The following is a 16,407-nucleotide window of genomic DNA, read 5'->3' on the forward strand; positions in this document are numbered from 1 at the left end:
AGCGCCAAAGGGACCAGGAATACCAATAGTACCGATATTCCATGGTACAAAAAGATGTTGCCAAACGAGGAAAAATTGAGCCCAGGAGGAAAGATGGCGTACAGATTTCTAAAGTGAGTGAGAAAAAACTAGTGATAATTGAGCCAAAGTATTTAGCAGTCCTTCCTGACTTTACTATAATTTACTGGAGTTGAATTGAAAGTATCCCAAATTAAACTTCGCCAGTTTTTCTAGGTGTTTTAAATTCAATTTCCTTCGTCCATAATAGTATTCTTCTTCCACTAAACCAGCTCATACCGAAGTTATGAATTTAATCAGCTTCCAAGCCTTGAGAAATTGAACGAGAAGATTGAATTCTTGTCAACACATTGAAACTTCTTCTATGATTTATAGGACAATTTTTAGTGCATAGATGAGTTTTTGCGGAGGCCGCAGGCTTGGGTTCTCCTTTTCCCTTTATCAATGTTGTCCAATCCCAGTTTAAACGAGCTAGTTTGTTGTGTTATTTTAAACTCCACGTTTAATCATGAAGTCTTCAAATAATTTTTATTTGAGAGATTTTTGTTGCTGGTTTCATAGACTGGTGTTCATATTTAATGATATAGGTGTATATTGTGAAGTTTTCCGTAGCCAGACAAATAAAGACTCAAGTTAATTATTAGCAGAAGTTATTTTGGATTGTATGTATTAATTTATACGTTTTTGTAGGTTTAATGCGAAAGCCTTAATCGCGGGTGGTTCCGTGTACATGACTGCGAAGTGTGGCGTCTGGGGAAGTAGCCAGCAGACAGCTGATCTGTACAAAAAATCTCATGAATGTGTGACATCAATGATAAATGATAATGCAATTAAGGTGAGTTTGGCATTTCAGGACCTTCTTTTCGGTTGACCTCGTACGAAAGAGCTTTTTAAATGATGGTTTGTCATGTACATATGTTCTAAGGAGTTATTTCAGAAGCCTTCATAAATGATACTAAGATTTAATGCTCCCACGCTGGGAAAAGTCATAGCAGATTTATTCATGCCTCAGAATAACCAATTTTTGGGCATAAAATTTGTTTTCATAAATTTAGTGGACGATGATCGACAAATATAAGATTCGCGGTAGTAGATATGACAGGACAACGGCCTGCCAGAATTATTCTCGTTTTATACCCGCTGTATGCCTTCATAAGGACTTGTTTTGTCTGAACCCAACCAGAACAAGAATTTAAAGCCATGTAGACCTTCACTTAACACTTCCTTTCGTTATTATGTTCTGCATTAAGTTGTTTAAGTGCATTCCATTACTTGTTGTAAAGTGTGGGATGAGTCATTCTTAATGTGGTGTTTAGTGGGAAACAAATCTAGAATCCTTATTGTAAAAATCATAAGAATGTTGAAATTCAGCCAGCAAAATAAAGGAAATTATGAAATGAGTTGGGAAGGATGATGCATTTAATTTGATTATAGTAGCTAGTGGTCTGGATATGATTGTTATGCGCTATTGAAGCTACAGTGACTTACTTCATGTCAATGAGCCTGATCAACTTATTTATAACACTAAATTTGGGATATGAATTTGGTATTTTATACTTTTTTATATATTTTTCTTGTCTTGAGATGTAAAAAATATGTTTTAGCATTTGAAATATTTTAAAGTAAGCAATGCAATATGTACATTTTACATTTCCAACACTGCAATTGTAGCCATCGCCAGTGGAGTGAAACAGTATATGCTCATTATGACAGACCTTAGAGTTTTGAGGGAGTTGTATCATTTAAGAGTAGTACCATAAGAGCATCCTGATTTTGCGTTGGCATTATGTTACCTCAGCAATGAAGCACATTTTAAAGATTATTATTAATATCTGTGGTTTGTCGATTCAATCAGATTAATTAAAAGTGTAATGCTCTAGAGGTCTCCATGGCTTGTTGAGTCAAGTGTTTGCATTAAATGACGATATGGATGACTACCAAGGTATAATATTGTTTTACTTACTATTTACTGATTTTATTTTTAAGGTTGCTGATGTTCCAGATTCAAGGGAAATCGTTGCTGCCTGCCAACACTATTGGAATAAAGGGGTTATTTTTACCATTTCCTCAATAATGATTCTCCCAACAACTTTAAAAAAATGGAGCAAGGAACTTTATAAGCAAGTTGCTGATAACTTATCGGGTGGTGAATCATCTAAAAGCTAGAGTTTAGGCCAAGAGTTACTAGTATTATGTAGTAATATCCTTGGTTCTTCCGGACTACATGATTGAATGGAATAAATGTTGATTTTTCCCTTAAAATTAAAGCAATTGCTTAATTTTTCATATGCAAACAGTCTTAGAGTTATGAATTATTTTTGAAATGCAGTGCATTTAATTAGCCAAATCATTCTGGAATATTGACCAGGTATGTACATACAAGCATAGAATAATAATGTTAATTTTTGAAATAAATTATGATGTTGAAGACATTGTATAAAGTATGTGAAAAACAATATGAGATAAGTTTATTCATTTAATTGTATCAAATTATTGAAGTCCATAACCTCCATACAAGTAGTGAATCATTACCTAACAAGAGCATATCTGCCATCATTTACCTCTATATCTACCATTGATATGATACTTTACTGATATACCTAATATTGCATGGTATTTAAAAACTTCTCTCCAGTTTACGTATTTTGTTCAGCAGACTCTGAAACATATTTTATTGGTGAAGTTAATGATTAAATAGATGATTTCTCAAGGAGTTGTATTACACAAAAAAAGAGGAATGAATTTTATGCTGCATTACTCAGGCACTATTAATTATCACTGAATTTTCAAGGCCTACTTTATATTACATTACCAAATCATATCCGAACACTGTCACCCATGATTCATTCCTTGACATGAGATCCAAATTTTTCTATTACCGCTGGCTGGTGTGATTATATTCTCTCCAAATTAACAGCCTATGCACCTTGCCAATTTAATAAGTCATGAAACTGAATTACTTATTGCCATATATAACACCTGTCCAATATCAGTGATTCCAACATCATATTACTCAACTCACTATCACTCAAGCGTATTTTAATTATTTTAACTCCTAAAAATGTTATTGCCCTTTAACTAGTGTTTATTTAATTAATGGTTTCTGGCGTAACTTTATGGAACCGATTCATTATAAATAAATGAAAGGACTAACTTTGTAGTTCCACACGAAAACATTTCGTGTGGAACTACAAAGTTAGTCCTTTCATTTATTTAGTGTTTATTTATATTGTATTATCTTAATTTAGTATAGAAATAGTTAGCAAAGAAGATTTTGCCAATTAATAAATCAATCAAAAATAATTATTATCATCCCAATAGTATGAGTTGTGCAGTACCAGCACGTTTAGTTTCCAACTTCCCTTTTATGGAAAAGAGCTAATATCCTATTCTTAGGTAATTGAAAGAATAGTTGTTGGCGTGGCATTTACGTGGGCAATCCTAGAAGTACCCGACCCAACAAAGAAAACAAATATTTTGGAAAAAAATGTGTTTATTTTTCAACAATCTCCTTTCAGCTTTATACACTTTTCCCAGCGATGTTCAATAAGTTCGATACCAATTTTATTATAAGAACTGTCTTGCTACTCAAAACAGCCATTAACTGCTGACATCACTTCTTCACGGTTGGAAAATCTTTGACCACCTAGCCATTTTTTCTAGTTTGCTGACAGGTAATAATCCGATGGGGCTAAATCTGGCAAATAGGGTGCATGAGGTAGCAATTCAAATTTTAATTCAGAGATTTTGACCATTGCAATAATGGATTTGTGAGCTGGTGCATCGTCTTGATGAAACAACACTTTCTTCTTAGCCAAATGCGACCGCTTTTGCTTGATTTCTTCACTCAAACATTGCAATAAGTTTGCATAATACTCATCGTTGATAGTTTGTCCTTTTTCAAGATAGTCGATGAAAATTATCCCATGCGCATCCGAAAAAACTGATGCTATGACCTTGCCTGCCGATGAAACGGTCATCGCCTTTTTAGAGTCGTTTCTCCCATTTGAATCCATTGTCTTCATTGTTCTTTTGTCTTGGGCGTGAAGTAATGGACCCATGTTTCATCCATTGTTAGGAAATGGTGCAGAAATTCTGCTTTGTTGCGGTGAAACTTATCACAACGATGATAATTTTCTCCATTTTCACAAGTTCACTGAAAATGTTCACTATCAAACAAATAATAAACAATGTAGCATCTTTAAACTTGAAACATATGCTTTATAAATTGCATACTTTCTATTACAGTGATATTTTTCAAACAATATCCGCCGTCTTTAGGTCAGGCCGGTTACTTCTGGGCTTTCCCATTTTCACTGGTATTTGTATTATTTTATTGATACCTATACATGTATTACCCGACAGTAGACCCAAACTCCCTTTGGGTGCAGCCACTTCATTGTTTATCAATTCAGTAAACTTGTTTATTTCATAGTCAACCGTTATATCTAGTTGAGGAAAGCAAAATTTGCCCTTTTCCGCCGATTTATTTGTAAATATAACGCGTTTCAGTCATCGAACCATCTTCAGGTACCAGACATGATAATATGATGAACTGAAATGCATTGTACATTACAAATAAATTGTGGAAAATTGCTAATTTTATTTTTCTCCTAATGACGAACACCAACTACATCTTGTTGGAATATATTGGATGTATTATATCTAGAGGTTAAGCTAATATTTGCTACCCTGTGGGCACACCCAATATTATTTAGCTTAGTCTCAGATCACACATATTGCCACATTATCAAAAATCCACGACCACCAACCCAAAGTCACTTTGAGGTATAAGAGAACATGGATAAAAAGTAAGCACTGTTAATAATACTTAATTTAGCTTAGAAATGGTAAAGCTTACCTGTTACTAAGCTCAATGGCATATGAATTTTACATTTAGGTTAATTGGGTTAGTTTCTTTACCTCTGCATTCTACTGCTGACAGGAAGGTCAATTCATGTAGAAAAATGCACCATCTGGTGAGTGGCTGGAGGTGCCAGCTTATGTTCTTAGGACACTCTGGTGTGTAGCCAAATTATCTTACTCTGATGTGTCTTTATAGTTTTGTGCCACCATTAACTGGAACCTCTTAATGCCCACATGTTAATTAAAGAGCTATAAATTCAAGTGCAGTCAAAATGGCATGTAAGTCCATGAACTTCCATTCATTTTTTTAAAGTGTAATATAATAATGCTACATCCCAAGCTACATGTCATCAAGTGATTTAGATCACATTATCACTGTGCACATGGAGTACTTAGGATAATGACTGCTGTAAGACTTAAGCTGATGAGTAATGCTGTGCAGTTGATAATCAAGAACTTCTGATCACCAGCCTATGTGTATCTCTGGTATACTTTTGGTTATCATTTGTGAATCTATGTTTGTTCAATCTTTCTAGGGTGTGACCATTTTTATAATAAATACAGGTATTAAAAAAATTATATCTTTAAATTATTTAAAATACAAAACAAACTGAAGATATTATGCCAATTTGCAAAATGTTTAGTTGCTTATTTTTAAACTCTGAAAGTTAATTTTTATGTAATTAGCATAATTTATTATCCCACTCCATGGATTAAAATCTACAAGTGGTAGAAGGGCTGGCATGTTCTGATGGCATATAAGGGTGCCAATGTAAATTGAATTGCTTGGAATAAACTTTCCAGGATCTTATGGCTCTGTCAGTAGCCAGCAAGCTTCTGTGTCATACGTACATGCCAATTCCCTGCCACTAAAATGGGATTGTTCAGAGTAGATTTGGAATTTCGCCTTTAAAATGGAAATCTAGAATTGTATACAATTCCAAGGTACAAACCTGTTTCAAAAACTATCAGCCCATAGCTTTTCATTCTCACTTTTGATTCTCTAATAACTGAAATACCTGTTCTAAAAAAATGTAATTACCTGAACAAAAATGGTTTCCATCACCGATCTTGTTAGGCAACAGCCATTCTAACTAGGTTGACCATTATTGCTGCCTCCTTATAATTCTGTAGCTCCTATCTTTTCAAGTGAAACAACAGTTTGGCTCCATAAATATTTACAAGACTAAATAATTTGAAAAGGTAAGTCAACCTCTTTAAATATGGAAATTATCAGGTTACAGAATTGATGGAAACCTACTCTAATGGATTTGAAGTGACCTCACTGATAGAATTTAAATTATGTCTTCATATTCAAAATCTTATCAAACCCTGTCCTAGACCTCACAGGGCAACCTGAGACCAATATGTAATTTCCTTTTATTATTAGTGATCCTAATATTTTTCTCATTGTGGTCCCATTTTTTCTATTTGCTGATCACCTTAAAATGTTTCACCCAATCAGATTATATGCCGATTTCATTTTACTGTAATGGATTAATAATAATTTTTTACAATGGCTAAACAAATAGGGTTTATCAAACCAGAATTAGTAATGTCACTGTCAACAAGTATCTTCTGAAACATTGTGAAAAGTAACTTTCAATCACAGAATTAAAATAAGTCACTGTTTTATACATAGGCAATTCATAATAGTTCGCAACCTATCGTATCAAGAAACTAATTATTTACAGCAATATAATTGCTTTTTTGGTGTTGGTGGAAATCTTACATTTGGTTTTTTCCATTTAGTATAAAATGATGTAATAATGGGAGTGTTGTTCACCTTTACGAACTGAAGGAGATTCATCCTTAATTATTGCATTTGATAAATCTGTAAAGCAGAGCTTTGACATTACAAACATCGTCGGAAACGACAAGTAGAAGCAATGACGCTTTTTTAAACTACCCGACACATTGAAGACACCCGCCACGTGCATAAGCGCGTGGAAACGTGGGAGAACAAGTGCATTACGAATATATCCTTCTGTGCGCACCATGCCCATATGTTAATTGGAAAGTAAGTTTATTTTCATTGTAATTACGGTTATTCCTGTCGTCATGTCAGTGATGTGGAATCCGGATAAAAAACATAGTGATCGAGAAAGGTGCGTTGAGCTCATTTGAAACTTAATTTTCGTGTTCTGGCAAATCGTATATGGTGTTTTCCGTGTCTTTTTTCAGATGGGTGTGCGTTTATCCAGCTTACATAAACAGTAAAAAGACAATTGCTGAGGGCCGAAGGATTTCTAAAGATAAGGTTGATGGATACTCTCAAATTTTAACATTACATTACATTCACTACCGCAATGAATACCTTACACCCTTGGTTCAAAATCTAATTTCTTTTAAGCGGGCCCCTCGCCATCTACTCTCCTTAATTTACATTAACCTTCCAAAATATCAAATATGCTTGTACACTCAAAATCGGATGATGTCCACTGTTACTTAGCGAAGTGCATTATTGTTTGGATAAGTTCTGATATGATAACCTAGAGGCGTAATATTTTACGGTATGAGTTCACAATTTTCTTCTTTACAATCTTTATTTTTAATATACCCGGTCATTTATTATGTGCCAATGTAAATGTTCAATTATTGATGAGTTTTCTGACGTCTGGAACAATAAAGAAACCCATTGCTATTATTATTTGCAGTGTGTTGAAAATCCAACCCATCAAGAAATTCGTGACGTTCTGGCTGCTGCAGGGATGAAAGTTGGCGTGGAGAACAAATTGTACAGTAGGGAAACGAGTAAAGAAATGCTGTACCGTGGTCGAATTAGAGTGCAGTTGAAAAATGATGACGGGTCTCCATGCAACCCAGATTTTCCCTCCCGTGAGTAACAAGTAGTTAGCACTTCTTTTACTCTGACCCTACCTGCTCCTCTCAGCCGTTTGATTTTGATACCGTGTTACACTTAAGATCCCCTCGAAAGGTATCCAAGCCAATTCTGAGGGTATTCTCGTCATAATATCTTTTTAATCTTGAATAATAACAATGCAATGTTACATCACAGAGAATTTTACTCAATTTTATGAAATTAACCTTCCTTGCAAACATGCAATAGAAATTAGTTTGAGGATCAGAAGGTCCACTGTTACAAAACCAACCAGACTATTGCATAAAACTAGAATCTGCATTGTTCTGGAATACATTTTTAAATTAATTTTATAATGGTAACGGAATTGTGGTTTCTGGATATTTCCCTGCATCAAATCTAACCTCATTTCCACAGCTCTCTTTACACTTCCTCATTACATAATATTCTTTCTTCAACTAGGTAGAAGGCATCGATTTTTGTTTTACTTTAATAAAGTCTCTCGTTGTAATCTTAAAAGGAAGGAGTTACCGTTTTTCTATCTCAGCATTTAATTTTCTTGTTTTAAAGAAGGTTACAGGTTTTGATTAGAGATTTTAATCATTTCCATTTATGTGTTGAATAAGTTCTCATTAATTATTTTGTACTAACTTGTTTTAAGATTTTCAAAACCATGTATAACATTTTATGAGCCTTAGCTTCCTGGTTCAGTTATCCAGGATCATGACCTGAGGTTATTTTGCTGTTTGGAATCCCTATACACTTCCCTAGATGATGTGAAGAAATGATTTGAGGATATTGAGGAGTTGAGGATGATGACTGTCATGAGCTTGGATTTTGTAAATTGTTTTGCTAAATGTTCACCTGCAAATAAATGGTGCCAATAAAATCATGTTCATATGGTGGTCTTGATTCTCTGTGAAAGTGAAAATAGCTATTTTCAGGGTTAAGAGAATGATTTTTTCATAGTCCTCAATATTTTTTATAGTTATTTTGCTATGCGATTCACATTTTCGATTGTCATGATCGATCACGTGGTTCTCACGTAGCTATTATTAATGCAAAATAGTGCAATTGTGTAATTTAGACCCAACAATTCGGATTTTGCAGAAAACTAGTGGGTGGCTTTTTACAGATTTTTATTTTTTTCACGCCATAAATATGGAGTAGGTATCCACAACATGAAGGTACTGAATTACAACAGTGAGGGGTAAAAATATCCTGAAATATTCCTGCCTCCAAGGCACCCAATGGGACCCTGATGGGCATGACAGCACAGGGATTATTCAAAATGAAAGAATACATTTTATGGTGCATATTGAATTAATGTCTTACTGTAAGTAATCTGGAAACCTTCTTATGGCTGTGGGCAGACCAATTGTTAATGAATCAAGTTTTTTGGTTTAAATATTAAATTAATATGACTCAAAATGTTAGTGTCTTTGGAATAGGTAGATGAAAATTGGGTTATTTTTGAGATTCTGGTTCATCCTTCAAATTCAAAACTTTAAATTTCATATTCTTTAGTATTATATCAAACTGATAAAAGCAAGATGTTCAGCCAAAATCATCAATGATAAATTAGTTGCCATGAAACCTCTGACCCCAGATCTGTAATTGTGAAACCAATAGAATCATTGCTGCTGTCAATAATGAGGGGATGAGGCTGTCAGAGCAGAGACAACAAGAGCCCTTGATCTGCAATGTACCACATCCATAGAAGGCCACATCGATTATATGACATGCCTGTGGTATCTCCCGCAGTCTGTACCGATGAATGTACTCCAAAATTTTTACTTTGAATTGGAAGTGAAAGTTCATTCATTGATAAATGGTGGAAATTCATTGTCATTGCTTGATAGGTGTGACAAAACTATTGTCCAATGTCATTGGCTAGTACCCTGTGCAAGGTGATGCAGGAGATTTTATATCATCGGCACATTTAGGATCTTGGGCAATGAAACTCATATCCAGTCTGGCCATACCCATCACAGATCCTGTACTGACCATGTAATTCATGCAAGTTAATCCAAAGAGCCATTCAGGAAAAACACTTACAGCCACATGTAGAATCATCAAGTTTTTAAAATTTTGCATAAATAGGGTGTTGGTGGAAATATAATGACTTTTATTTGTTAAATTTTTACTGGCACTATTTCAATATTTTATTTGCAAATTTTTTTCGTCAATGACTTTTTAAAAGTAGTATATGCCACATTTTATAAATTTTTTGACAAATTACAAAAATTGCAGTTAAATTATTGTTTCTTTATTCTTCAGTATGGCCTGAACTCTTTAGTTATGGTGTAATGGAAACTCAAGATTTAATCCAGTACCTTTCTTTTTTCGATGTATTCTTGATATTGAAATCACATGAGTTTGTTAACATTATGTTACTGATTAATACAGTCAATCAAATTTGAGTTTTAAAATAATCATTATCATGTGTGCATTACAATATATTGCTGCAGACGGACTCTTGTTAAAGGGGTAGAAAAATACAGAGCTCTGCCATGAGCTCATCAAAACAATGCAGCATTTTCATGAAAAAAGCGAAAGATGCTGGGTTAAATTTTCATGTTGCCATTAACTATGCTGGTAATTAGTTCAGGCAATATCATAAAAAGAAAAATAATACTTATAATTACAATTTCTTCCACCCCTCATATTATTTAGCTGTGTATACTTTCAGAATAGCTTTTTTGTCTATATGCTATGAATGAACAATAGAAAAGGACTTATTTTTTCAGGTGACTCGGTGCTGGAATATGTTGGACAAATGATCCCAAAGTTAAAAACTAGATCTCAGAAACCAGGCGGGAGTGATCAGAGTCAATCACAGCAGCAACAAGGTGGTGGAAGTCGAAAAAAAGGAAAAGGGGGTCGGCGATAATAAATGTCATCTGTTATGTATGAAATATATAAATTACAAATTTTTATTTTATCTTTAAAATTGTCTTCTTAAAGATGGTCTCTTGTTCTTGTGTATTCCATATTGAAACATTATGTCATTCCTTTGAGGTTGAGATGATAGAAAATGTGTATTCTATTCTAAGAGATCCATTCATTCTGTTTCAAACTGATAACATCTATGATTGATTGTCACTGCCAAAAATATAACAGGCTTTTATTCTCAAGTCACTATATTTCTACTGAATGGTGTACATTACTGGATAGATGTCACACCACATATTTCTAGCCCAGAGCAGTACCCTTTGGGTGTGGGCGCAATGTATTGTCAAAAAAAATTTGTTTGCTATGATGAAGCCCCACTTTGATGGGATGCTCTTGGGTACGTAAATAAGCACTTGCTGTATCCAAACTATGTGAGTCAATATTTTGTACTCGTCCAAACTAAATTTGAAGAAATTGTAAGAATTAGCATAATTGGTGATGACACTTAAATGTTGGTTTTCAACTGGTTTGTGTGCATCATAAATGGCATTTACCCCAAGATGTTGCATGGTATTGGCTTCAGATGGTCGTAAGAGAAGTGAACCAAGGGGAGATTTACCTTAATATTTGGATGAAAAATTGGGAATGGGGCTTACCAGTCTGATTATACTTAAAAGTGTTATTATGGATAACATACATTTTAATAACGATGAAATTTTATATTGTGAAAAACAATTTTAATTTCATAAATTTACAATTTACCTACTTTGATCTTCAAATAAATTGTGACTGAGTAATTGATGAGGTAGATCATTTTTCTTTAAGTTTATAAATTTGCTAGTTACCAATATTCTGTCATAGGTTATATTCAGCCAAAAGTGCATGCTATGCAAAATTATAAGATCACGTTTTCCAATGTAATTGAGGACTTAGATGCAATAACAACATTGAATTGCAATTTTATTCTGCAAAAGTTTTTTCTTTAATCCTTGGCCCTCTGCTCTGCAAAAATCTAGCACATGGTTCCGTCTGAAGTGCGGTGAAGTCAGGAGCTTATAGAAACCAATGCTGTAAACTGCATTGTTGTTGCTTGGAACCACAGCATACGCTGCTTATGCTGTTATTACATCTAGGTCTTCATCTTTGTTTGCCCCTTTGGGTATGTCCAGGCGATGGCATGACACATTATGCATTTTAACTGGACTCTCCATCTAAATTCTATGGGGTGTTAACACAATTTTGTATTTTCTGTGACAGAATTTGAAAAAAAACATTTTAATATTAATTTCTACTGCTCATTAACTGCAAAACTGGTTTTTGATGGTGAAGTTTTTTTTCACTTAAACAAAAGCTATTCAATTTTAAATGGTTGAAATGAATGATGGGTGTGTAGGGTAATGATTACAATTCCGCTGGTGCCCAAGATAAAAAATATCTTTAAAACTATTATGTTTTAATTCCCTTTCTCATAATGTTATGACAGGGTGATGATATCTCAGGCCTATACAGCTGACTAGAGTGCAGAGAGATATAATTGAAATTTCAAATTAGGTAATATGAACCAAATTCGGCCGTCACCACCATACACCACATGCATTTCCTGTGTGAAAGTTGAAATAGATTGTGTAAGTATTGCTTTTATTTTATCTGCAATGAATCCACAGCCTCCATGTAGACTAAATCTATGTTCCTGTAGTCCATAAGAACTATGCTACAGGAGCAATATTGTTGGTCTTTGTCATACAACTCATTCCAGATAGATTGATGGCTAGGGTCCACACAAAAGCTTAATCCAGAGGATCTGTTCCGCAGTGAGGCATGTGCCAGCTGTCCAGCCTGACTTTAGAAGCCATTTAAGAGAATGTCAAAATGTAGTACTGGTAGTAATGGGAATTAGTATTGGGAGTAATAGGTGCAACACTGACTAGTTCAGGGTGCAGAAAAGTTTCAGGAAGGTAATTGTCATGCAAATCTCTTATATATAAACTTCTAATTACATTAATCTAGTTTAGTGAATTTATTCATCCAAGGGATTAACCATATTTAGAGGCAAGTTGTGAATGGTCCCTAATGACTATTCACTTCTAGGTATTGTGAGAATTTCCTCTTTCTTTAACCTAAATTATTTCTTTTTCATAACTTATGCCTGTTGTGGTGCCTACAAAGTCTAATCTATTCTTTCCCTTTCCTCACTTCCCAGCATTCTCTCATCTCAGGACCTTATCCTACTACCTATCATTGTCCTCCATCCATGTTTCTCTGCCTTTTGCAGATTTCCCCTGCTATTTCCTCTCTTCGCTCACCCTATTTTAAACCTCAGCAATTGTCCTAGTTTGTTCATCTTTCGTTCTCATCATCTTGCCTCAAAGAGCAGGTTTCGTATACAAAAAGTACTATGTGCCATTTCAAAGTCTTTACTAATCTTTTATTCACATATTACCTCATTGTACTATCATTAATTCTCTCCTTCTTGTAAATGCCTCTTTCACTATCACAATTCTTTTCCTAATTTCTCCTCTACTATACCCGTTTTCCTGAAAAATACTTCCAAAATACATTAACTGTGGCTCCTGCATTACTTAATTCCCTCCCATTGTTAATGTGTAACTAAGCTTTCTTACTTCTTGACAATCACTTTTATTTTGGTTAAACCTCATCCCATATCTTTTGTATTGTTCCATGAAAGCACTTAATAATAACTGCAATCCCTTGGCTGTCTAACTCATTATTGCTCGATCATGCCCAAACCTATCTTCCTAATGACCTAATCTTCTTACCACCCACTTTTATTGCCAGCTCAAGCCCTTCTCATACTAGCCTTAACATTTCCTCCGCATATATATATATGTTTTAAGGTGCTGGAAATAATTGGTAGCCATGTTTCACTCCTTCGCAATCACCACCCATCCTGATTCTCCCTTTAATACCCTTACCCATAATATTTGTTTATATTCAATTTTGAATAAGTCACCTATCCCTCCAGTCTACTCCCATATTCTGCTATACATATTTCACATAACTTTGCCCAATCTGCTCAGTTGAATACATACTCCAAACCCATGAAGCACACCAAGACATTTCACTCTATGTTCCCCTATATAAACTTCAAATTAGTTCCTTAATTTTTCACATAATTAAAGTTAAGTGTATATTAATGCAAAAATATTTTTTATCAGACCATCTTTACATTACTTTAATAAATAATTGCATTTCTTTCGGAATGCACCATGTATATGGGGCTGTCAGAATATTGTTCCACTTCTCATTAAGATTATCAGCCTAACCTTATCATATGATAATTTGTGCCTTATATGGCCCAATAATTGGCTGACATGTTTACAAATTACTCTATTTATAATTCAATGAAACACACTGGCAGAAGCCTGGAGGTGATGACTTTAATATAACTTCTGACCTTACCATCTGTAAGTCCCTGTAACTCTATTTTTCCAGTGGTCATGTATAAGAGAGATTGCACAAGAGTAGTCCAAATGACCTTGGTCACTACATTTAAACTATAGAATCGTCAAAATAAACTACTTTTTGTATAACAGAAGGAAATGACAGGGCTTGAAAACCTACTAGATGCACGTTTGGTATGATAAGTTGTGGGAAAGAAAATCTCTGCAAGAATTACAGGTGACATGCATATTTCAATTTCACCTTGCTGTCTGTATGTTTAGACAACTAAATCTTTCAATTTTTATTGTTCCAACAAAAGTTTTATACACAAGTTAAGCTTTGATAGTTAGGCACATGTACATTATGTTTTAATTCATCTTACTGCTATCAAGCAAAAGCTGTTGAGTTCATCTTGACCCACCAGAGACTTTTACTCATATTTCCTTTTACCAACTGTGACAGACCAAGCTCATTTTAAGCAGCTGCACAATTACAGAGAAGTTAGCAATCGGCAGGGTCTCTTTGGGTGATACTACTAGCAGCTGGATTTACCAAAGAAATGAAATCATGAATATGTAAATATAGAGGATTAAGTGACTGCACTTTTTCAAAGTTGTCTCCAGTGAGCAATCATGGTATTATTTGCAAAAATACTCCCATGTAGTCTTTATGATTTCAGAGTTTACAATTGGCTCACTCCCGAACACTAATGCTAGAATTGACACATTAGTTGGTATCTTATAAATTCCATTGGATACACAGAATGATAGTTCAGGAGAAATGAAATGTCTAGCTCTTTAGAACAGAGTGAAACAGAGAATGGAACCATATGGGTTGCCTGGATTGATTTTGAAACTATTAACTTTACTGAAGTTATTTTACTTTCATTTAACATATTTACTTTTCGCTTAAAAGTAATTTACATAGATAATTAAATGCTTCCTGGAATAATTGTGTGACCTATCCGTCATGGGACAATTACGTGGTCGTGGACTACATATGGCCAGAAGATAATGGTCAAGAGCCATAAATGTGGGACTTTTCCTATGAATGGACGTAACGCAAACCTTCACTTTCATACTATTATTCATCCACATATACGTAATTGCAAATTAACGCTAAAATGAACATTTCGAAAAGTGAATGTTTGGTGATTCATTCAAAACAATTTAACAAGGACTTCTAGTAAATAAAGTCCAATTCGGAAGACGAAAAACCTACTTTAATGCAATAATGTGATAAGAGAGCATAAGAAAATACCAAGACGAACACAGCTGATTTCTTCCAAACTCACCAAAAATGTTGTCGACCATTCAAATGTCAGGTTACCGCTTCAATACGGATTGTAGATAGTCAACGCAACGATTTTACGTACGTTGATGGTGTCAACCACTGACGAAATTAAACTATAGAATATGTATATTGCACAAAGAACACTCATAACGTATTCCTCCGCGAACGGGAAGCTAAGAATTATTCAATTTCTTTGATGCCAAATAACTACATTAGGAAGCAACGGCCACTACTCGCTTTATAAATTACCTTTGGCCGCATAATTACTTCGGAGTTAGTAACATTTACGGAATTTGTGCACTAAAATCTGACTACATAACTGAAATAGATTATTTTTATAAAACTTGTACATAAATGATTTGGGGTACCTAGTATGCATCATGAAACAAAAAACAAATCAACATGGTTAATTTATTTATTTGAAAACATCTTTACAGGATGACAAATACACGTTACGACAATATTTCTAGGGCTTGATACTCGCGGCAAACAATTTTCCATGCAGCGTTGAAGAATCCTAACATTACTATTTATACACTAAGTCCTAAATCTTTAATTGTCGAATTTTGGAGCAGGGCTCTCGATCTTGGAATAATCTCTTATGGGAGAGTAAAACTGAAAAGAAAATACATATAAGAATTGTGTTAGACTATCACGACATTAAAAGGACTTCGACCGTTGATTACCTTGTACTGCTTATTTGCGTATTCATTCCACGGTTCAGGATTTGTTTTCCTATTCCACGTTACATCAGGATTTTTAGTCGCCAATCTAATCGTATAAAATGTCGCAAACAGGCAACCAGCACCGACGCAGACGTATAGAGGTATCAACTATAAGGAAAATACGTATTAATGTCTGTTACTTATACCAACCACATTTTAATGGTCACAGACGAGATTCCGCACCGAAGGGTGCTGCTTCACACTCTGCAGGCTTAATCCCTTCATTTTCATTTTTTGATCGAAGGATATATATCCAGATATCCCCTTAAGAAGTACGGTGCTTATCGCTCTTGCGAAAACCAGAATGCACGAAGGTGAAGAACAAAAGAAGAAATAATTCGACAACTTGATACCCAACTAGCGCCTCTAGAGATATTCCCGTAATTA

The 16,407-nt window shown here is 34.5% G+C and overlaps 3 protein-coding genes across 3 annotated transcripts; 2 read left to right on the forward strand and 1 right to left on the reverse strand.

The window, feature by feature from the left end:
* Positions 1 to 3: 3 nt before the first annotated feature.
* Positions 4 to 2,498, forward strand: QIL1 (MICOS complex subunit MIC13 homolog QIL1). Its single transcript, XM_071588168.1, has 3 exons — positions 4 to 113; positions 709 to 853; positions 2,005 to 2,498. Exons 1-3 carry the CDS (start codon positions 55 to 57, stop codon positions 2,182 to 2,184), a joined length of 384 nt encoding a protein of 127 aa, XP_071444269.1. The 5' UTR covers positions 4 to 54; the 3' UTR covers positions 2,185 to 2,498.
* Positions 2,499 to 6,864: 4,366 nt separating this feature from the next.
* On the forward strand, positions 6,865 to 10,658 carry Srp19 (signal recognition particle 19). The gene is made up of 4 exons (XM_071587564.1): positions 6,865 to 6,992; positions 7,069 to 7,144; positions 7,542 to 7,722; positions 10,456 to 10,658. The coding sequence occupies exons 1-4, from the start codon at positions 6,946 to 6,948 to the stop codon at positions 10,596 to 10,598; spliced, it is 447 nt and encodes a 148-aa protein (XP_071443665.1). The 5' UTR covers positions 6,865 to 6,945; the 3' UTR covers positions 10,599 to 10,658.
* A 5,036-nt stretch (positions 10,659 to 15,694) lies between these two features.
* ND-MLRQ (NADH dehydrogenase (ubiquinone) MLRQ subunit) lies at positions 15,695 to 16,345 on the reverse strand. The gene is made up of 3 exons (XM_071587759.1): positions 16,204 to 16,345; positions 15,982 to 16,128; positions 15,695 to 15,910 (listed from the first exon to the last, which is right to left on the reverse strand). The coding sequence occupies exons 1-3, from the start codon at positions 16,249 to 16,251 to the stop codon at positions 15,848 to 15,850; spliced, it is 258 nt and encodes an 85-aa protein (XP_071443860.1). The 5' UTR covers positions 16,252 to 16,345; the 3' UTR covers positions 15,695 to 15,847.
* Positions 16,346 to 16,407: the final 62 nt, after the last annotated feature.

This window comes from Hetaerina americana, unplaced genomic scaffold (genome assembly GCF_022747635.1).
Source record: "Hetaerina americana unplaced genomic scaffold, ioHetAmer1.1.p SCAF_3, whole genome shotgun sequence".
Taxonomy (NCBI): Eukaryota; Metazoa; Arthropoda; class Insecta; order Odonata; family Calopterygidae; genus Hetaerina; species Hetaerina americana.

Bases quoted from the DNA above. Each gene is read 5' to 3' on its own strand.
- Srp19 (XM_071587564.1), top strand. From the start codon at position 6,946: ATGTCAGTGATGTGGAATCCGGATAAAAAACATAGTGATCGAGAAAG. The intron at 6,993-7,068 runs GTGCGTTGAGCT...GTCTTTTTTCAG, and splicing joins AAACATAGTGATCGAGAAAG to ATGGGTGTGCGTTTATCCAG. The intron at 7,723-10,455 runs GTGAGTAACAAG...TTATTTTTTCAG, and splicing joins CAACCCAGATTTTCCCTCCC to GTGACTCGGTGCTGGAATAT.
- ND-MLRQ (XM_071587759.1), bottom strand. From the start codon at position 16,251: ATGAAAATGAAGGGATTAAGCCTGCAGAGTGTGAAGCAGCACCCTTCG. The intron at 16,129-16,203 runs GTGCGGAATCTC...TTTTCCTTATAG, and splicing joins GTGTGAAGCAGCACCCTTCG to TTGATACCTCTATACGTCTG. The intron at 15,911-15,981 runs GTAATCAACGGT...TTTTCTTTTCAG, and splicing joins ACGCAAATAAGCAGTACAAG to TTTTACTCTCCCATAAGAGA.
- QIL1 (XM_071588168.1), top strand. From the start codon at position 55: ATGTTGCCAAACGAGGAAAAATTGAGCCCAGGAGGAAAGATGGCGTAC. The intron at 114-708 runs GTGAGTGAGAAA...ACGTTTTTGTAG, and splicing joins ATGGCGTACAGATTTCTAAA to GTTTAATGCGAAAGCCTTAA. The intron at 854-2,004 runs GTGAGTTTGGCA...TTTATTTTTAAG, and splicing joins TAAATGATAATGCAATTAAG to GTTGCTGATGTTCCAGATTC.